The sequence below is a fragment of the Ischnura elegans genome, chromosome 2, assembly GCF_921293095.1.
Source record: "Ischnura elegans chromosome 2, ioIscEleg1.1, whole genome shotgun sequence".
In the NCBI taxonomy this organism is placed as follows: Eukaryota; Metazoa; Arthropoda; class Insecta; order Odonata; family Coenagrionidae; genus Ischnura; species Ischnura elegans.
Genome location: NC_060247.1, coordinates 136,402,914 through 136,422,538, shown reverse-complemented (window position 1 = coordinate 136,422,538; position 19,625 = coordinate 136,402,914). Strand labels below are relative to the sequence as shown.

Sequence of the window (19,625 nt, the reverse complement as noted above, 5' to 3'; positions counted from 1 at the left end):
TGAGGGTTAGATACTGGTGCATGGAAGCAGTACGTATGTAGTTCTTGCCGTTGATGTGTGACAATGCTTGCCTTTTTGAGGGTGCTCATCATAGCATTTTTTCACTAAGAGCCCACGAAATTACTCGTTGAGCACTTTTTGATCTTCATCCATTATAAGTTCAACTGATTCAGGCGTTATATTGTGGAAGTTCAACATATTAAAATGAAAGGTTCATAGTTTCACTTTTCCACGATCATCTTGTAGCTGATGATGGCTCAGTGAGCCGAAACGCATCGTACACATTAACTTATTGTGAAAAGTGCAACTGCCTTTAATTTTAATTCATTCATTTTGTATAGATATACTTAATGTTTGTTGCTTACTCCTTTGACGTTGCCTGAGCATGCAGAGATTAATATGTTTGCATATGTTCAATTAAGACTTGGATGTAGCCCTTGTAATTTTATCTTCTAATGTTGGGATGGGTTTATTATTAACTTTTATTTTCTTATTTATTCATCATCTATTTTCAAATTTTTTGCTTGTCTGTTTTGTATCGTTATGCAGTCTTATATTGATCGTCTTTTTGTTGCATGTATGCATTTGTTTGCTCATATATCACAAGCTTTTTTCTCAGTGAAGATCATATGATAGTTTCTTTAATTAGTTACATTTTGTAGCCTATGGTTAGGTTATTTTTAAGTAATAATAACGGTGTGCCTCATGATATTCGTAATGTTTCATTTGAGTATGCCATTATTTAACAGTTTTAATTGAATTATGAAACTAAAAGTATGATTTGCTCTAATTCCCTCTTTGGCAATCTAAATCTTTTGGTGACGTGTATAAAATCTGGAGGTCATGTTTTCATGTGATTAAAAAGTTCATTTAGCTTTCTCTGCGTAAGTATGTTGGATTATGTTTCTTGACTGGTGCTATATGATTTCTATGGGGGCGATCAGAAATCTTAAAAAAGTGATTTTTGCTGTCCCCTAATCAGTATCAATTTAAAAAATATTATTTATTCTCTGTGAACAATTTTAAAGCATTGAGTCTCATGAGGATACCTAAGTTATTCATACAAGCAGTAGGGAAATTATCCATACTCACTTGTGGGCAAATGACTTTATAGTTCACCATTAAGTTGAAAGATTTTTTATTGAGCCCTTTTATTTGGGAATATCGCAATGTTATCATAGTTTAGTGCGTAAGTTGGCTTGAATTTCAAATTTGAGTGAATTGTCCTTCCATCCATTTAGATATCAGAAGACAGAATCAGCCATCAAAGCAACGGCTGAGAAAACTACTTCGATCCTTGGTGGTATTGGCAGTAACATTTCCTGCAAACTTGGGCAACTGAAAAATTCTGAGTCATTTAGATCTTTTGAGGAACGTGTCGGATCTGCTTATGAAAATGTCAAGGTGGGTTTGAGATTTACTCATTTTTCCTCTCCTTCACTATTGTTGTCTTTGCTCACCAAAACTGTGATAGATTTTGAATGATCTGTGTGACTTAAATTGTTTTCCCTGTCATTCAATGATTTCTTAGAGTTGACGTTAAGTTTTGTGAACGTGAGCCAATTTTGAAGTTATTTAAGTTTGACATTCCTCCATGTTGAGCTGTGAAATAGGGTAAACTCTGGATTGTACGAAGTCAGTGGGACCGGAAAATAGGCACTTCGTTATATAGAGTTTCGTAATTTCAAGCTTTTGTAACAAGCCGCGAAAAAATGTTACTTATGTCCCCACCGCCCTTTTTCTGTCTTTACTGACCTTGTTTAATGTTTTCGGTGGTTATTTAAGATAGAATTTTCTTTTTTTTTTTCTCTGTTTTATTGATTTAATGCTGTGAAAGATTGTTAAAAATCACACGACCTTAAACTTCCCATTCTTTTTTGTTAAACATCAATGGTCTTAGCGCTAAAGAAATTTCCGTCCATTTTAGAAAACACAATCAAATAACATCTTGAAAATTTTTGTACAAGAATTTAATCTAAGAATTTTGTGGTCAGTAGCAAATAGCCATTATTATCTACCCGTAAGATTGATATTTGTTTCCAACGCCTACAAAACTTCAACGGCAGCCCGTCTATTCGCCATTTGTGACGCCCTCTATCGCTCAGTGACAAGAAAAAAAGAGGGTCATAGCCCGTTTCCTAAATAACCTTCGCCGGTTAATATTTGTAGTTCCTGCCGCATCGTCTGGTGAATGTATGATCTTTTCAATCATTTATTTTCATTATGATTCAGTTACGATCAAAAATTATGTAGAATATGATTTTCTACCGGTGAATATTTGAAGTAAATTCTTTTCGGGCTCTCCGTCCGGCTGCTGTGCTCCATCATCTTTGCAGACTTGGTTTTATTCGTCATCAAGGCCATTGATGCTGGGAGTGAGATGCCATGTTTATGTAGAAAGTCTCTTTGCTGACAGGAGCAAGGTTCCTGCTGAAAAAAGCTGGAGAAGTATTTATTTTTTTTTTTTAAATTTTATTCCCTAACCACCGAATACAGCTCGTGTTGGCCATTTTACATCGGGGTATTCAACAAATTTAATAATTAAACGCACACGAACAACCATGCCCTGGACAGGGTACCTACCCAGGCGGGACTCGAACCTGCGACCTCTTGTTTGGCAGGCGAGAACGTTACCCCGCCGCCACCGAGGCCGGCAAAAATGAGGTATCTTCGATTAGCGGGGAAATAAATAGATAAACGTTATTACCCACATTCATTATTTTCCTAAAACATGTTTCATCATTTCTCAACGTATTTAGGTGAAGTATTGGCTCACTTGCGTGAATTCTCAATAATGATACCTCAAAATGTGTACCTTGACCTTATATAGTTTTCGTGTTTCTTTCTTCATCCCATTGAAAATGATGCAAAGTGTCATATAGAGAAAAGATTTTCTTTGTTTGCACTAAAAGTTAGTCGCACCATTATCGTAAAATAAATGGTGGCGCGGAAGGGACAAAGCAATCCAATTTCTATTTAAAGTCTGCAGAGAAGAAGAGATACAATTTTATAATTGCTGCACCTCACACATGGTAGGAATCACGACGGAAAGGTCTTCGATTGAAACATCTGGAGAGAGGTAGAGCACCTTACCTGGATAGAAACTCGAAAAGAATTTAATTCGATCATTATTTAGTTTTTTCTGTCTCCCTTCCACTAATAACCTCCCTGGCACTAATATTTATTTCCATTTATTTTTAGTTGTCTATTTCTAAAACAAAAAATCTTTTTCTATATCGGCGTGACATAACATCATTTTAAATACTGTGAAGAATGAAACCCGAAAGCTGAAGAAGGGCAACGTATTGTGGGATAATTTTCAAGGGTTCACAAAAGTAAACTAGCATTGCAAAATTTTAAACCTACGCAATATTTAGAAAATAATCAGCCCAAAACATCTGGTACTTCTGGCATCATTTAAGTTTGTTGAATGTGTTTGTAGTAGATGAACAAAACCAAAAAAGAAGCTAATAATTTCAGATTGACTTCAGGTTTTGGCTGGATCTTCTAAAACATTAAGCAGGTTGCTAATTTTTTAATCCCACGACCTTAAAATAATTAGTAGGGATGTGCGAGTATTCGAAAATTCGAGTCGAGGCGAGTAGTTGGTACTCGACGCGAGAGATTCGACGTGCATTACAAATGTCGAGTCGAGTAGTTTCGGTTTCAGAGCTGTCAAAGCCAGTAACTTCAGAAATTTGCCGACTGGAGGCGTTATCATTAAACTTGATTATTAACATTGTATTAAAAGTAGGTAAGTCTTCAACTGGGAGTTTCAGCTTTTGTAAATGTAGCAGTCAGCCAAGAGAGTGGTCGACGTGGGTGCCGAATACCTTTTCATCAGCAGCGGCATTCAAACGTCTTCCGCCCCAGCACGGCGGCGTATTCGGAGTAATTGAAATGGACCACAGTATCGCTCATACTTTTTTATGCGATACTTTTATACCCTGTCATACTTTCTGTACTCAAACGCTGAGAGAATATGTAAAAATTGTTAGGATTTTTATGGAAAAAATGAAACTTATAGATTATAGTGGGTAATACCGGTGTTTTATGTCACAAGCAGTGCCTTTTTGAGCTCTAAGTATGTCCAATGCTAATTTTTCTTTATTTCTTCAAAGCGTTTGGTTGACCTCTTGAACTAAGAGAAAATAGTTTTCTATGGTTAATTAAATGAAGGAAGTAAGAAAGAAAGGAAACATCTTATTTTTATCCACAAAGCAAAAGCTAAGTACTATAGTTCGTTTGCTTTGTCCACGGATTTTCCATGACTAATCAAGATCCATATAAATCGTTGATGTAACTTTCAATAAAACTTTCTAAGGTTCCCAAACCTTGAAACTTTGGAAAGAAAGTACTTGTCCAGCTTCAAAAGTCTGTTACGAAAGATATTTTTCTGCATGCACCTTACCTGGATAGAAACTCGAAAAGAATTTAATTCGATCATTATTTAGTTTTTTCTGTCTCCCTTCCACTAATAACCTCCCTGGCACTAATATTTATTTCCATTTATTTTTAGTTGTCTATTTCTAAAACAAAAAATCTTTCATCTATTTTGTTACACGTTATGGATACATACTTTGACGATGTATTACCAGAGGCTAGTTCATTTCAATTTTGCTTATGGAACTGTTTAAGACATTAATTTTCATTCATCTCCTAATTTTGACTCAATTATCATCAAAGTTCCTCGTAATCTTTTTGTTTTTACAACAAGCTGAACATTCAAAAAAGAAAATTTGCTAGGGGATTGAAAAAAATGATTAAAAATATGTTGGAGTATGCTTTGCTGTATTGCCAAAATCAGGAATTGCCATACTCAACTTGACTCGATACTCGCGAGTAGTTTTCAACTCAACCTGACGTCTTACTTGAGGTCAAAAAGTGCTACTCGCACATCCCTAATAATTAGACTAAAAAAAAGTCAAGACATGACAAAACATTTGTCGTAGCCAATAAAATGAATGAATGTAGTTGACAAAGTTTTCCTCTTCTTTTCCCGGTTAATGAAAAATACTTCTCCAGCCTCTCTCCTTTTAGAAACTTACCCCTGTTGCCGGTATAAATGAACCATGTCCTCCGCAGCCGCAAAAAGTTTGAAGGGGGTGGGGTTAGTAAGAATGGGATGGGTTGAGGAAGGTTGAGGAAGTGGGGGCAGGATGAAGAAAGGTGCAGACGGTGGGTGGAAGAGGGGCGGGTAAAGGGCCTTCAGCCTTGCCTGAGACTGAGTTTGGGGGCCGTGTTTGTTTGCTACGTCACGGGAGAGGGGTGGGAAATGGTAGTGGAGTACGAGTACGAGTTTGGAATACGTAATTTGGGTGCCACCAAGATCAGCAAAAGGTGGTAGGAGATAGTAAACAAAGGCTTTGGAAAGAAAGATCTCTCAGAATGGGGGAACGGGTAGGAGTGCTACAAGAAAGTTCATGGTTGGAGTTGGAAATACCTCTTCATTACGAGTAGCCTGCAAAATAAAGTGGTGGTAAATAAAGCCCAATATTTAAGATACTCCACCTCACTTTCATCTTCGTTGTCACTGCTGTCATGTCTAATCCTGGCCGCTGCTTCTCCTACAATGTGTGCTGCTCAGCCACTTGCTATGCACCGACTGTAGCTCTTCGCACATTCTCTCATGAATTTAGTTCAAGCCCATTTTTACCATTCAGCTCTTACTGGATGAAAGACGGCCAGACACTGCCTCCTTCGTGGATAGATATCAAGGTAATTAACGCTTAATGCTCAGAATCGTCAAATCCCCATTCAAATTGGCAATAGAGGAGCCTTTTCGCCCTCAATATGGGCACGTGTTTTAAGTATTATGTCATAGTTGATATCCTTACTACATCTCCCCACCTAGTCGTTGACAACCGCAGTATTTTCCACGACCCTCCTAAATGAAATAAAGTCGTCCCTAATGAAAAATGTTTTCTCTCTCATTGAGTGACTCTTCCTCCCTCTTATTTCCAGCTCTTGATTTGAAAAGTGGTGTCAAGAGGTCGCTTATTAACCGACAAGAACGTTGAAATTCGAGTAATTTTATGGACTTGAAGCATTTTCTTGGTGTGATTCAATTATGTAGGGTTTGAGTAGGAGCGTAATAAATATTCTGCGTGACCTTCCTCCTATGTTAAACTATGAAGTATTGTCAACGTGATGTTTAAGAGTATGCACGTAAATAGGGTAATTGCGTTGGCCACAATATTTTTACTGAACCACTACTTCTCCTCGATTCCTAACGTAAGTTTTTAGGCAAGCCCTTTCCCTCCAAAGTTGCACTATTATTTATGATATCATACTTTGATGCATCACAGTCAAAAGCATTGACTTTTTGCTGCTTTCGCCGGAATAACTAGTTTTGTTGACAAATTTTTTGCCGTAGTTTGTATAAACGAATTCCATTTGCTCCTGAGGACCGAGCCCGATGTTTGTAATTTCAAAACATTTCGTTTCATCAAAACTTTGTACTAGCGTATAGCGCCATGTATTTACCAGATGCTTTTCACCGTAACCACAATTTCACTTTGTGTTATCGTATATTTCTTAATATCCTGCTTCGTATAATTGAGAGTTTACTGTATTTTAAATTTTTGGGTAACTTTTAGACTCCCTCTAACCTTAAAGGACTTCAGCCCATGTATGTGATGGGTTTTGCATTTTGTTCAGCTGTTCCTGGTTATTTTGCATTATTAAAAATATTTTCAATTTTGTCATCCTTCCATAGTACCATTCAAATGTTTGTTGTTATATATGTATTGATGCACTGCAAACTCCGCTCCAATGGGAGGGAACTCTCTGTGCAGGCATCAGGAAAGGGTTGACTCGGATGAACGGTTTCTGCCTTGAGATGCCGGTCATCATGCTATTACGATATATGCAAATGTTCATTTTTGAACGGAATAAATATGGTTAGTTGTGAACCAACGTCCCATTTTTACCAACTCCGTACATTCCGAAGACTACCGAGAATTCTTTCCATTTTGAAAGTTTTTGTTAAGGTTGTGGGAAGTTGGGGTTTCCATAATTTTTCTCCTAATCATTTTTAGTCCTCCTCTAGTGAATGTCAGTGACGCTTGGGACTTTGTATGTTATGGATAAGTGGTTCTTCAGTTCCACTGGTTCTTGAGGTTGGAAGCTGGGCTGGCGACTGATTCCATAAAGAAGTGGAAATGAATGGCAGTTAAACCTACTTGAATCTTTTTAACTCGGGGAAAGTAAAGGACCTGCAAAAAAATTGTGGAATGACAAATTTTTCTGGGAATCTGGGATGGGGAATCAATTACGTAAGGAACGACCTCTGAAATAAATGGCAGGAAAACCTGTTTGAACCCTCTTCACTAATTGAAAGAGAAGGGCTTGCAAAACAAATTGTGAAATGACAGTTTTTTTTTAATCCAGCCCCAGAACCATTACCAAGAAGAAGTGGTACTCAAATAAACAGTGGGAAAACTTTAGATTGTAGATTGCCTGATGCCTTACAATGTTTTCAGCTGTAGAAAAAGGAAACTTTTGCAAAGATGCATTGCATTATATTAAGTGAGCATACTTATCGGACAAAAATTCCCTTAATATTGAAAATTGAGGTATTTCAATGTTAAAATAAGTTCCAGAACAAAAAAAATTGAAAAACCGGGGACTGAACCGCAGCAAAAAAGTAGACCTTGTTATAAGTGTACTTTATTTTGTTGGCAAAGGTCAGATTTTTCTTGTACCTTGTACAGTAGACTCTTGTTTTTACGAAATTCACGGGGCCGTAAAACTTGAGGTTCGTAATAACAAAGTTCGTATGAACGTTTCTTTTAGGAATCGCTGAAAAAAATCATATATGATAAACGCGATTGAATTACGCGGAAATATTTATAAACAGGAAAATTCGTTCCAGTTTCTCAACAGAAGAATGCGGCATGACGTGATCGAGGGTTGATATCTTCCTGAATACATTAAGTCCGATATACGGACTAGATGAGTTCCAATACCTTGTTCCTAAGTTGATAAACCTACAGTCCGGCTGCCTGATGACCGGCAGAATGGTCTAGGTCGGTGCAGCATTGCATGGTAAGAAAGGGAAACGCCTACAAAGGGCTCCGAGAAGAGAGGAGATGGAAGAGATGACGAGGGTGAAGGACCCAGAGGAAGAACCACTTGTTTTGGTGATTTGAAGAAAGGGCATATTTTGGTTGATCAAGCTAATTTCGGTGCTCCATATGCATTTGACAACGTTGTATGACTGGGCGATGGTGTGAGGTGCATTTGGGGGACAGCGATTGGCTGTAAACTGTACTGGTGCAGGGTTGTCCGCCCCTCTTATTGTGCCGTCATCGGAGAACTCTCGCTGGCTATATGCAAGGCATTGAGGAGTACGGTTATCCTGCAGAATGCAACAATGCATAACAATTGTGCGCTAACTCACGATTGTGACGAACTGATCTAGCTGGGCGTGCAATGCAGCCGAAGCAGAAAAAAAATCGCTCTCCACGGCAAGGAAGAATGGGCAAAACGCTGAACAGTGTCTAAATTCGCACCGAATTCAATGATACTTTGTTCAGATTATGCCCTGAGTGTGAGTTCCTCTACGCCGCACCGCGTAGCAACGGCCAAATCAAAAGGCGCCAATTTCAAAATTTGAAATTTTTGACAGCTGGAATTCTGGTATCTCTGAAAGTTCGTAAATCGAATGTGCATAGGAAGAGGACTAACTGTGCATCAAATTTATGAGCTGTAATGAGTTGGTCACCATGATTCCCCAGGAATGAAGCTTATTCTATGGCGTTGCGTGTATGGTGGAGAAAGAAACATAATGGATGCTCTTGGTCTTGGACGCACACGAAGAGAACATAAACGTGGTGCGATTATTTAAACTTAGCGCAGTGTATATCCACCTAAATGCCATTGCTAATGCGTGGAACTTCGTGGTAAAGTTCATTTTGTAACCGCCGGGACCCGGACTGAGGTTCGTGATTTCGTAAAAACAAAAAATTTCGTAATAACTTTTTTTTTCGTGTAGCTTGGATAGGCCTTTTCGTCGGGACCAACTATTTGCTACGTAATAACGAGAACTTCGTAATAACCTTGTTCGTAACGAGAGTCTACTGTAATGATAAGGTACTGATATGTTTGTGACTCACCTCTTCATTCTGTGTGAACTCTTAGCTCATTGTGTTTGCTACTATGCCTCTCCTGTGTGTGCCTCTCCTTACACTAAACCACTTAACTCGGTCACCATTTTCCTCGTTCCGGCAAATTCATTTTTAGGAGGCTAAACTTAACTGCAGTTAACTTTAAATTTTTTCTCAAGTTTGATGATGACATTTGAATGAGCATTGCAGCACAATCTACTGCCCAAAATTTGCATGTTTGTACAAATTGTATCTTAATCATAAGCTCCTCATTTAGTTTTTACTCTTTCTTTTTCATAAAGATGTACTATATGCTAAATTGGGTTCCGATGTCAGGTACTTTATTTTTTTCACTTTCTTTTTTTACATGAACGTATTAACTGCAGACAAAGATGGGTAACTCGCGTTCCAACTCAACTCAGAGCTTTGAAGAGGCCCTTCGTGAGACTGATACCAGGAGATCTGGATCCATTGGAGCCCTTTCCCCACTCTCGGCTACAACTCCCACCATAGCTGAGGAAGACGCATCGATCGTGAAAGGTCCTCCGTCGTAACTGCAATTGAGATTTGTTTGACCCATGGCAGAGGAATGGAAGTGCAACTTGGGTGCTTTTGGGCCCTAATCTTTTCATTCTTAACCTATTAATTTTCCCTGTTGTCATCTAATGTAATTTTTTTCTGCCTCTTGAGTATGTAGAGTTGATGGTGCAAGTGGATGAGATTATCGTGCCCTCCATGATCTGATTTTTTGGTTTATTGTGTTCAGCCTCACTTCCATCATCTAATGTGGGAATGATATGCTTTTAACTGATGCAAAGGCTTTGAAAACTGCAGGTATTTTTCTACATTTAGTTTCTTTCCCATTGCCTTGAGGACGGGAGAGAGGTATTTGCATATTTTATATCCTAAAAGAGCAAAAATCAATTGCTCAAGGCAGGATAACCATGGTTGGCTGTGGTTGATGGTTGTTCCTCATGTCATGGTCTATTGTGGTGAAAAACGTGATGTTTCTACAGAAATCCCTCCAACTGGTTTAGATTTATTTCTCTTTTAGCTAGCCTCGCATTAGCTGCTTTAAGTGTGAGATTAATAGATGTAAAAAAAGCATTTTCTATATTTCATCGTACTTTTAATTGAAGTTAACACTCTCTCTGCATCTTATCTTCTCACTCTTGTTCACTCTCAGATGTTGTGGTGCAAAAACCTTGTATGGTGAACTGAAGTTATTTTGGCGGAAGGGTTGAAGTATTTACTGCTGTTTAGCTTGAATATTCTGCTGTTTAGCTTGTAAATTATTGGAAGATGGTGCCATTACTCTTTCAAGTCCGTGCTGTGAAGAGTAACAGCTATTTCACTTTTAATTTAGCAATGCACTGAATTTCTATTCTGTATACGGTTCCAAAATACATATAATGATGCTTGTTAATATATTTCTTCACGTTAGCTGAAAATGTTTTTGTGCAATCCAAATTGCATTTTATTGCAATATGTTTTATGGAGTAGATAGCAAAATATTAGTTATGTTAAGCCTGAATGTATGTCTTGATGTATCAGGTCCGTTGAGGATAAGACCAGGTATGGATTGTTCAAATCTGAAAGTATTCAATACTGTTTTAGATGAGGATCTTGTAATTATATTTCCTTGGAGGACTAAGCCCCCAATGAAATGAGATAAGTCAGGCTCTTCAATGTAATGGAAGTAAAATAATGTTTAAATTTTGAAGCTGGTAACCAAGGCATCTAATATAATCGCATCTTATATATGACTGACGTGTCTTAATCGGTACATCCCTGAAGAAGAGCCTAAATATTTTTGGCTGGTATAGTATGTGACAAATTTGTACTTTTGTTAGCTCTCCTTTCTCATTGAAAAATTGTTTCATTAATTCCCTAATTAAAGAATCAATGACATTTGCTGTTGGACTGCAAACTATTAAAGGGAATTCTTGCCATAAGTATCTGTGAATGGAGTGAAGTCAGGGGATGAGCCCTCATTGTTTTTCAAGAATCTAATGGGTGAGTTAAGGGTTTTAAGTTTATTCTGGAAACAAAATTGTAGTATGCATGGTATTTAAATATTTGTGAATGATATTTTTTGTAATGTAAATCATTGATACTTCAACATGTTTGTTTGATGTGAATAAAAGTATTTCACTCTATAGAGCATGGATTTTATCTAAATATAAATCCTGAAACATAATGACCACCTTCGAAGTTGTCAAATGGAAAGGTTTATTGTGCACAGGCTCATTTTCATCATTAAATGTGGAAATGATACGATTTAATATGATGCCAAGACCTTGTAAACAGTAGGTATTTTGCTACTTCCAGTTTTTTTTGTAATTGCCTTGAGGATGGGTGAGTGGCATTAGTTTTTTTTATTTCTTCATCCCTTAGAGTGCCAGGGAGCACTATCGCACTCCTCCTATCTCTCGCGAAAAGTGCCCGGAGCTCCTGCCAATTGTCTCTCTCAGTTGCTGATAGTTCACTAATAATTCAATGGTAAATATTCATTTTATTTTAACATTAACTATTTTCTTCAAATTATAAAAATTAAGTCATATTACCAAAAATTCGTCAAATAATATAATAAAAAGGTGAAACCACATATAATAAAGATTTCCTAAAGTTTTTGAACATATACCTTTACTTGTTTTTGGGACCTAATTTTTTTCCTTAGCCTACTGCAAAATCAGCAAAAAATGCCTCTGTACTTTTGACACTTTAGTACCTAGAAAATCGGTTGGCACTAAGGGTAAAGGAGCAGAAATTAATCGCTCCAGGCAGGATAACCATGGTTGACCTTGTTTTTTCCTCATGTAATGGACTATTGCAGTAAAAAACTTGATTTTCTATAGAAATCCCTTCAACTGGTAAAACGAATCCTTCCAATGTTGATAAAACAATTTGATAATATTTTTGGATACCTTGAACACTCATTGGCATCCCTTAAATTTTGACCACCAATCTTTTTTTCTCTTGTGCTTGTTTATGGCTTCTACCACATTTTCCTACATTTTATTCCCAAAAATTCTTGTAATTGAGATGTTGTGGTATTGAAATGGGACAAATGCTCAATTTCCTATTACTGGAATAATTTGGATGAGCTGAATTTCCTTTTTCTGTTGGGTGAGGAGAGGCTGCTCCTAGGTGAGATACAGAGGAGACGAGGTTAGTTCAACTTAAAGTTAACAATTGAGTGGCAAAATTATATCGCTTCGCTGATTTTCACTCTGCTCAAATGTGAAAATGCTAACTCTTTCTCTTGCTCTGTGACATTGTGTTTACAAAGTCATGACTGCCCTGTGCATAAGCTGGCTACTTGGGTCTTTAAATCCAAACTGCCATTTCAGAGCTGTGTGGTCCATTTCTCTCTTAAATTTTCATCAGAAATTTTCATCAGAGCGGAACGTTATCACTGCGAACATAAACAAAGTGGACGGAAAGGAGGGACGCTGTGCTGGACATGTTGAGTGAGGAGAGGCTGCTTCTAGGTGACACAGAGAGGAGACGAGGTTAGTTCAACTTAAAGTTTACAATTGAGTGGCAAAATTATATCGCTTCGCTGATTTTTCACTCTGCTCAAATGCAAAAATGCCAACTTTTTCCCAAGCTAAAGATAATTGTCCAAAGTTACTGAGTTTCTTTGACATAAATATCACCTATATGAAAAAAATCAAGTTAGTAACTCATTTGCAGAAAAAATTTCAAATTCTCTTTCCTGCCATTTCAATTAATTTCTCATCATCATTTGCTCAGATTTCTTTTTCAAAATATGTATTTTATTTATTGCTAAATTAATCATTTGCAGTTACAATTGAAAAATAACTTATAACCTCTGAAATGTGACTCCTTAGAACATTAGCATTATTCCACATCGTTATTTTATTATTCTCACTTTACTCAATAAATTTCTATTCATCACTAGGTTTGTCATTTGAGAATGAAAATGATAAATTGTCTGCAAACGTCCAAAAATTAATTCTTAAGAATGTTAAGGAAATATATCGTACCACTATATTTCCACTCATGTGTAAATTTCCAACCTATCAATTATTTTTTTAATACAATACCATAAATTAGTAATTAGATTTGCATAATTGAACGTTGCACTTTCTAACACCTCTCAAATGTTACTCCATGGAACATTAAAAATTTCTCTCCTCCTAAATTGTACCTGTCTAATCTTATATCACTTGTTTTTAATTATTTTCAATTCACTTTTAAGGTAGCCCTTAAGAGATGAATACTCCAAATTTTCTCTAAAAAAGCCAAAAGTTCACTCACATCGTACTGAAATCGTGTTTATAGCAATAAAATTCAATTCTGGAGTGTCATTTCGCAGTTTTTTTTACTTCGTACTGAAATCGTGTTTATAGCAATACAATTCACTTCAAGTGCGAATTTTCGAATTTTTCAACTTCGTAGTGAAATCGTGTATATTGCAATAAAATTCATTTCTAATACGTCATTTCGCATGTTTCTTACTTCGTACTGAAATCGTTTATAGCAATAAAATTCATTTCTGTAGTGTCATTTTGCATTTTTCTTTCTTCTTACTGAAATCGTGTTTATTGCTATAAAATTAATTTCCAATGTGTCAATTTAAAATTTTTCTTCCATCGTAGTGAAATCGTGTTTATTGCTAGAAAATTAAAATATGGAGTGTCTTTCAATTTACCTTACTTCGTTCTGAAAGCGTTTCTATAAGAATAAAATTAAATTCTGTACTTCGTTACGCATTTTTCTTGCTTCGCACTGAAATCGTGTTTATAGCGACAAATTTCGATTCTAGTGCGTCAATTCGCATGTTTCTAACTTCGTACTGAAATCGTGTTTATAGCAATAAAATTCAATTCTGGAGTGTCATTTCGGATTTTCATACCTCGCACTGAAATCGTGTTTAAAACAGTAACTTTCAATTTTGCAGTGTCATTTCGCATTTTTCTTGCATTGCACCGAAATTGTGTTTATAGCCAAAAAATTCAAATCTGGAGTGTCAGTTCGCATCTTTCTTACGTCGCACTGAAATCGTGTATATCGCAATAAAATTCAATTCCGGAGTGTCATTTCGTATTTTTCTTATATCGCACTGAAATGCTGTTTCTAGGAATAACATTCAATTCTGGAGTGTAATTACGCATTTTTTTACATCGCACTGAAATCGTGTTTATAGCAATAATATTCAATTCAGGAGTGTCATTTCGCAATTTTCTTCCATCGCTCTGAGATCGAGTTTATAGCAATAGAATACGATATAATATATCGTGGAGTTTAGGTCAATTTTAAAACAAGTTTCAGCCAAGGTTTGTATTCAACAATCTTTGTATTTTATATTGTTCATACTTTTTTCTTACGTAGCCCTGATGATGATTTAAAAATAAATCGAAACCTTGGCTGAAACTTGTTTTAAAATTGACCCAAACTCCAGGAAATATTATATCGTATATTAAACAAGGCCAAGAAAAGGAAAATAATAATAATAATTGCAATAGAATTCAATTCTGGAGTGTCATTTCGCATTTTTCTTACATCGCACTGAAATCATGTATATAGCAATAAAAATTAATTTCTGGAGTGTCATTTCGCATTTTTTATGCATCGCAATGAAATAGTATTTATAGAAATAGCATCTTTCTTACATCGTACTGAAATCGAGTTTATCGCAATAAAATTCAATTGCGGAGTTTCATTTCGCATTTTTCTTACCACGCATTGAAATTGCGTATATTGCAATAAAATTCAATTCTCGAGTGTCATTTCGCATTTTTTTACATCTCACTGAAAACATGTTTATAGCAAATAAATTCAATTCAGGAGTGTCATTTCGCATTTCTCTTACATAGCACCGAAATCGTGTCTATAGCAATTAATATTCAATTATGGGGTGTTATTTCTCATTTGATTTTTATATCGCACTGAAATCGGTTTTATAGCAATAAAATTTAATTTTGGTGTGTTGTATCCCATTTTTCTCGCATCGCACTGAAATCGTGTTTATAGCAATAAAATTCAAATTCTGGGGTGTCATTTCGCATTTTTCTTACATAGCAATGAAAGGCTGTTTCTAGAAATAACATTCAATTCACGAGTGTCGTTACGCATTTTTTTACATCTCACTGAAATCGTTCTAACAGCAATAAAATTCAACTCGGGAGTGTCATTTCGCATTATTATTAATTTGCACTGATATCGATTTTATAGCAATAAAATTCAATTCTGGTGTGTCATTTTACATTTTTTTTACATCGCAATGAATTTGTGTTTATAGAAATAAAATTCAATTCTGGAGTGTCATTTCGCATCTTTCTTACATCGCAATGAAATGCTGTTTCTAGGAATTAAATTCAATTCTGGAGTGCCATTACTCATTTTTTTTACATCTCAATGAAATCATATTTATAGCAAAAAAATTCAATTCAGGAGTGTCATTCGCATTTCTCTGACATCGCACCGAAATCGTGTCAATAGCAATTAAAATTCAATTTTGATGTGTTGTATCCGATTTTTCTCGTATCGTACTGAAATCGTGTTTATAGCAATAAAATTGTATACTGGAGTGTCATTTCGCATTTTTTTCCATCTTACATCACACTGAAATGTGTTTAACATGCTGAAATTGTGTTTATAGCATTACAAATATAAAATTTAATTTTGAAGTGTTATTTCATATATTTTTCCTGGGACTGAAATAAGTTTATAGCATTAAAATTCAATGTCGGAGTGTTATTTCGCATTTTTTTATAAGTCACTGAAATCCAGTTTATTGCAAAACATTCAATTCTGGAGTGTCATTTTGCATTTTTCTTACATCGCACTAAATTGTGTTTATAGCAACAAAATTTAATTCTGGAGTGTAATTTCGCATTTTGCTTACCTCGCACTGAAATCGTGTTAATGCAGTAAAATTCAATTTTGGTGTGTCATTTCGCATTTTTCTTACGTCCAACTGAAATCGTGGTTATAGCAATAAAATTTAATACTGGAGTTTTATTTCGCATTTTTCTTACCTCGCATTAAAATCGAGTTTAAAACATTAAATTTCAATTCTGGAGTGTTTTTCGCATTTTTTTCATTGCTCTGAAATTGTGTTTATAGCAAGAAAATTCATTTCTGGAGTGTCATTTCTCATTTTTTTTTACATCGCAATGAAATTGTGTTTATAGAAATAAAATTCAATTCCAGAGTGTCATTTCGCATCTCTCTTACATCGCAATGAAATTGTGTTTATCGCAATAAAATTCAATTCCGGAGTGTTATTTCGCATTCTTCTTACCACGCATTGAAATTGTGTATATTGCAATAAAATTCAATTCTCGAGTGTAACTTCGGATTCTTGTAACATCGCACTGAAATCGTGTTTACAATAATAAAATTCAATTCTTGGGTGTCATTTCTCATTTTCTTACAACATACTGAAAACGTGTATATGGCAAAAAAATTCCATTCCGGAGTGTCATTTCCCATTTTTCTAACATCGCACTGAAATAAGTTGTACATACTGAAATTGTGTTTATAGCTTTATAGCTATAAAATTTAATTCTGGAGTGTTATTTCATATATTTTTCCTGGGACTGAAATGAGTTTATAGCATTAAAATTCAATGTCGGAGTGTTATTTCGCATTTTTTTATGAGTCACTGAAATCGTGTTTATTACAATAAAATTCAATTCTGGAGTGTCAAAACGCATTTTTGTTACATTGCAAGGAAATCGTGTATATTGCAATAAAATTCAATTCAGGAGTTTCATTTCGCATTTTTCTTACCACGCACTGAAATCGTGTATATTGCAATAAAATTCAATTCAGGAGTTTCATTTCGCATTTTTCTTACCACGCACTGAAATCGTGTATATTGCAATAAAATTCAATTCCGGAGTGTCATTTCGCATTTATCTTACCACTCATTGTAACCGTGTGTATTGCAACAAAATTCAATTCTGGAGTGTCATTTCGCATTTATCTCACCTTGCCATGAAATCGTGTTTATACCAATAAAATTCAATTCTGGAGGGTCATTTCGTATTTTTCTTACATAGCAATGAAAGGCTGTTTCTAGGAATAACATTCAAATCTGGAATGTCATTACGCATTTTTTTAAAATCTCACTGAAATCGTGCTTATAGCAATAATATTCAAATCAGGAATGTCATTTCACATTTTTATTAATTTGCACTGATATCGAATTTATAGCAATAAAATTAAATTCAGGTGCGTCATTTTACATTTTTTTTTATATCGCAATGAAATTGTGTTTATAGAAATAAAATTCAATTCTGTAGTGTCATTTCGCATCTTTCTTATATCGCACTGAAATCGTGTTTATAGCATTAAAACTCGCTGCGTACCGCGCGCTCGTTAAGGCCTTTAAAACCCCAGTTCCGGCTTCGCCGTCTACATTTGTGGTCGTTCGAAGACTTTTGAAGTTCGAATAATCTCACCTAAGCTAGGCTTCGCCGACCAGGGGGTAGGGAAGCGCCCCACTCATTCCTCGGAACGGCTTTGCCGTTCCTCGCTGAAGGGCGGCTTCGCCGCCCAGGGGCTGAGTGTGCCCCCCCGGAGCTACCCCGCTTCATACTCGGAACGGCTTCGCCGTTCCTCGTCTGGGGTCGCCATAGCCGCTCAGGGGGCGAGGGCAATTCGGAACTGTTTCACCGTCATTCGTTTGTGGGGCGGCTTCGTTTATACCCCCGTTTTTTAATGTTAGCCTAAATATGAAGAACCCTTTCAATCTGCTAGTGAACTAGTGAGGTGCAAAGCTCCACAAGACAAAAAAGTAAGGAAGGATAGAAAAAAAAAGTTGTAAAAATATTTTAAATTCTTAATGACGAGCATTTTAAAAATAAGAACACACATGTAACGATTCTATTCACCAAAACGAACCTTAAACATATGTACAATAAATAACTTGGACAGTGTGTGGCAGCATGAATTGGCCAGACTTCTTTTCGACATTTTTGTCAGAACATTAGATATGTTCCTCCGGTGGCAGCCAAAGCAAGAGAGCCGAAAATAGCAGACTCTCCATGGTGGATGTAGGGGAGATCCTCAAATGTCCAAGGAGTAAGATTTCCGCGATGAGAAGATTTGAATGACGAATTCCTGACCTCGTTATAACGAAAATTTGACCTCGTAATAACGAAAATTTGACCTCCAAATAACGAAGTTTGAACCTCCGTTTAACGAATTTTGGACCTCCGAATAACGAAATTTAGACCTCCGAAAAACGTATTATAACCTCGTAATATAACGTTTTATCTCTAGGAACAGAGTTTCAGTGCGATGTGAGAAACATGCAAAAATACACTCCAGAATTAAATTTAATTGCTAGAAACAGAATATCAGACCGATACGAGAAAAATGCAAATTGACACTCTAGAATTAAAATTTATTGTTAGAAATAGAATTTCAGTTCGATATGAGAAAAATTCAAAATGACACTCCAGATTTAAATTTTTTTGGTAGAAACATAATTTCAGGGCGATGTGAGAAAAATGAAGAATTTCAGTGCGATGTGAGAAAAATGTAAAATGACACTTCAGAATTAAAAATTTATTTCTTGAAACAGAATTTCATGGCGATGTGAAAAATATGCAAAATGTCAATCCAAAATTAAATTTTATTGTTAGAAACAGAATTTCAGGGCAATGTGAGAAAAATGCAAAATGACACTCCAAAATTAAAAATTTATTTCTTGAAACAGAATTTCATGGCGATGTGAAAAATATGCAAAATGTCAATCAAAAATTAAATTTTATTGTTAGAAACAGAATTTCAGGGCAATGTGAGAAAAATGCAAAATTACACCAAAATTCAATTTTATTTCTAAAAAATGAATTTAGGGCGATGTGAAAAATATGCTAAATGTCAATCCAAAATTAAATTTTATTGCTAGAAACAGAATTTCAAGGCAATGTGAGAAAAATGCAAAATTACACTCCAGAATTAAATATTATTGCTTGAAACAGAATTTCAGTGCAATGTGAGAAAAATGCAAAATGAATCTCAAGAATTAAATTTTATTTCTAGAAACAGAATAACAGTGCGATGTAAGAAAAAAAAACGACACTCCAGGATTAAATATTATTGCTAAAAACAGCATTCCATCGATGATAGAAAAATGGGAAATAAGCTTCAAGAAAAGAATTTTATTTCTATAAACACGATATCAGTGCGATATAAGAAAAATGCAAATTGACACTGCAGACTCCAATTTTAATGCTATAAGGAAAAAGGCGAGATGACACTCCGAATTTAATTTCATTCCTATAAACTAGATTTCAGTGAGTTATAAGAAAAGTACGAAATTACACACCACAATTGAATATTATTGCTATAAAAACGATTTCAACGCGATGTTAGAGCAATGCGAAATGAAACATCAAAATGGAATTTTATTGTTAGAAGCACGATTTCGGTGCGATGTAAGAAAAATTGAAAAATAAACTCCAGAATAGTACTTTACGGCTACGTACCCGATTTCAGTGCAATGAAAGAAAAATGCTAAATGACAAT

General features: G+C 35.6%; 1 protein-coding gene across 6 annotated transcripts in view; it reads left to right on the top strand.

Moving 5' to 3' along the window:
* The window catches only part of LOC124154672 (tumor protein D52), a 34,412-nt gene extending 23,141 nt beyond the window's left edge, over positions 1-11,271 (top strand). For all 6 annotated transcript variants that reach the window (XM_046528540.1, XM_046528541.1, XM_046528535.1 and 3 more), the window contains 2 exons: positions 1,242-1,404; positions 9,497-11,271. In XM_046528540.1, the coding sequence (XP_046384496.1) occupies positions 1,242-1,404; positions 9,497-9,664 (331 nt within the window). In that variant the 3' untranslated portion in view covers positions 9,665-11,271. The remainder of the gene's footprint in view (positions 1-1,241; positions 1,405-9,496) is intronic.
* The last annotated feature ends 8,354 nt before the right edge of the window (positions 11,272-19,625 follow it).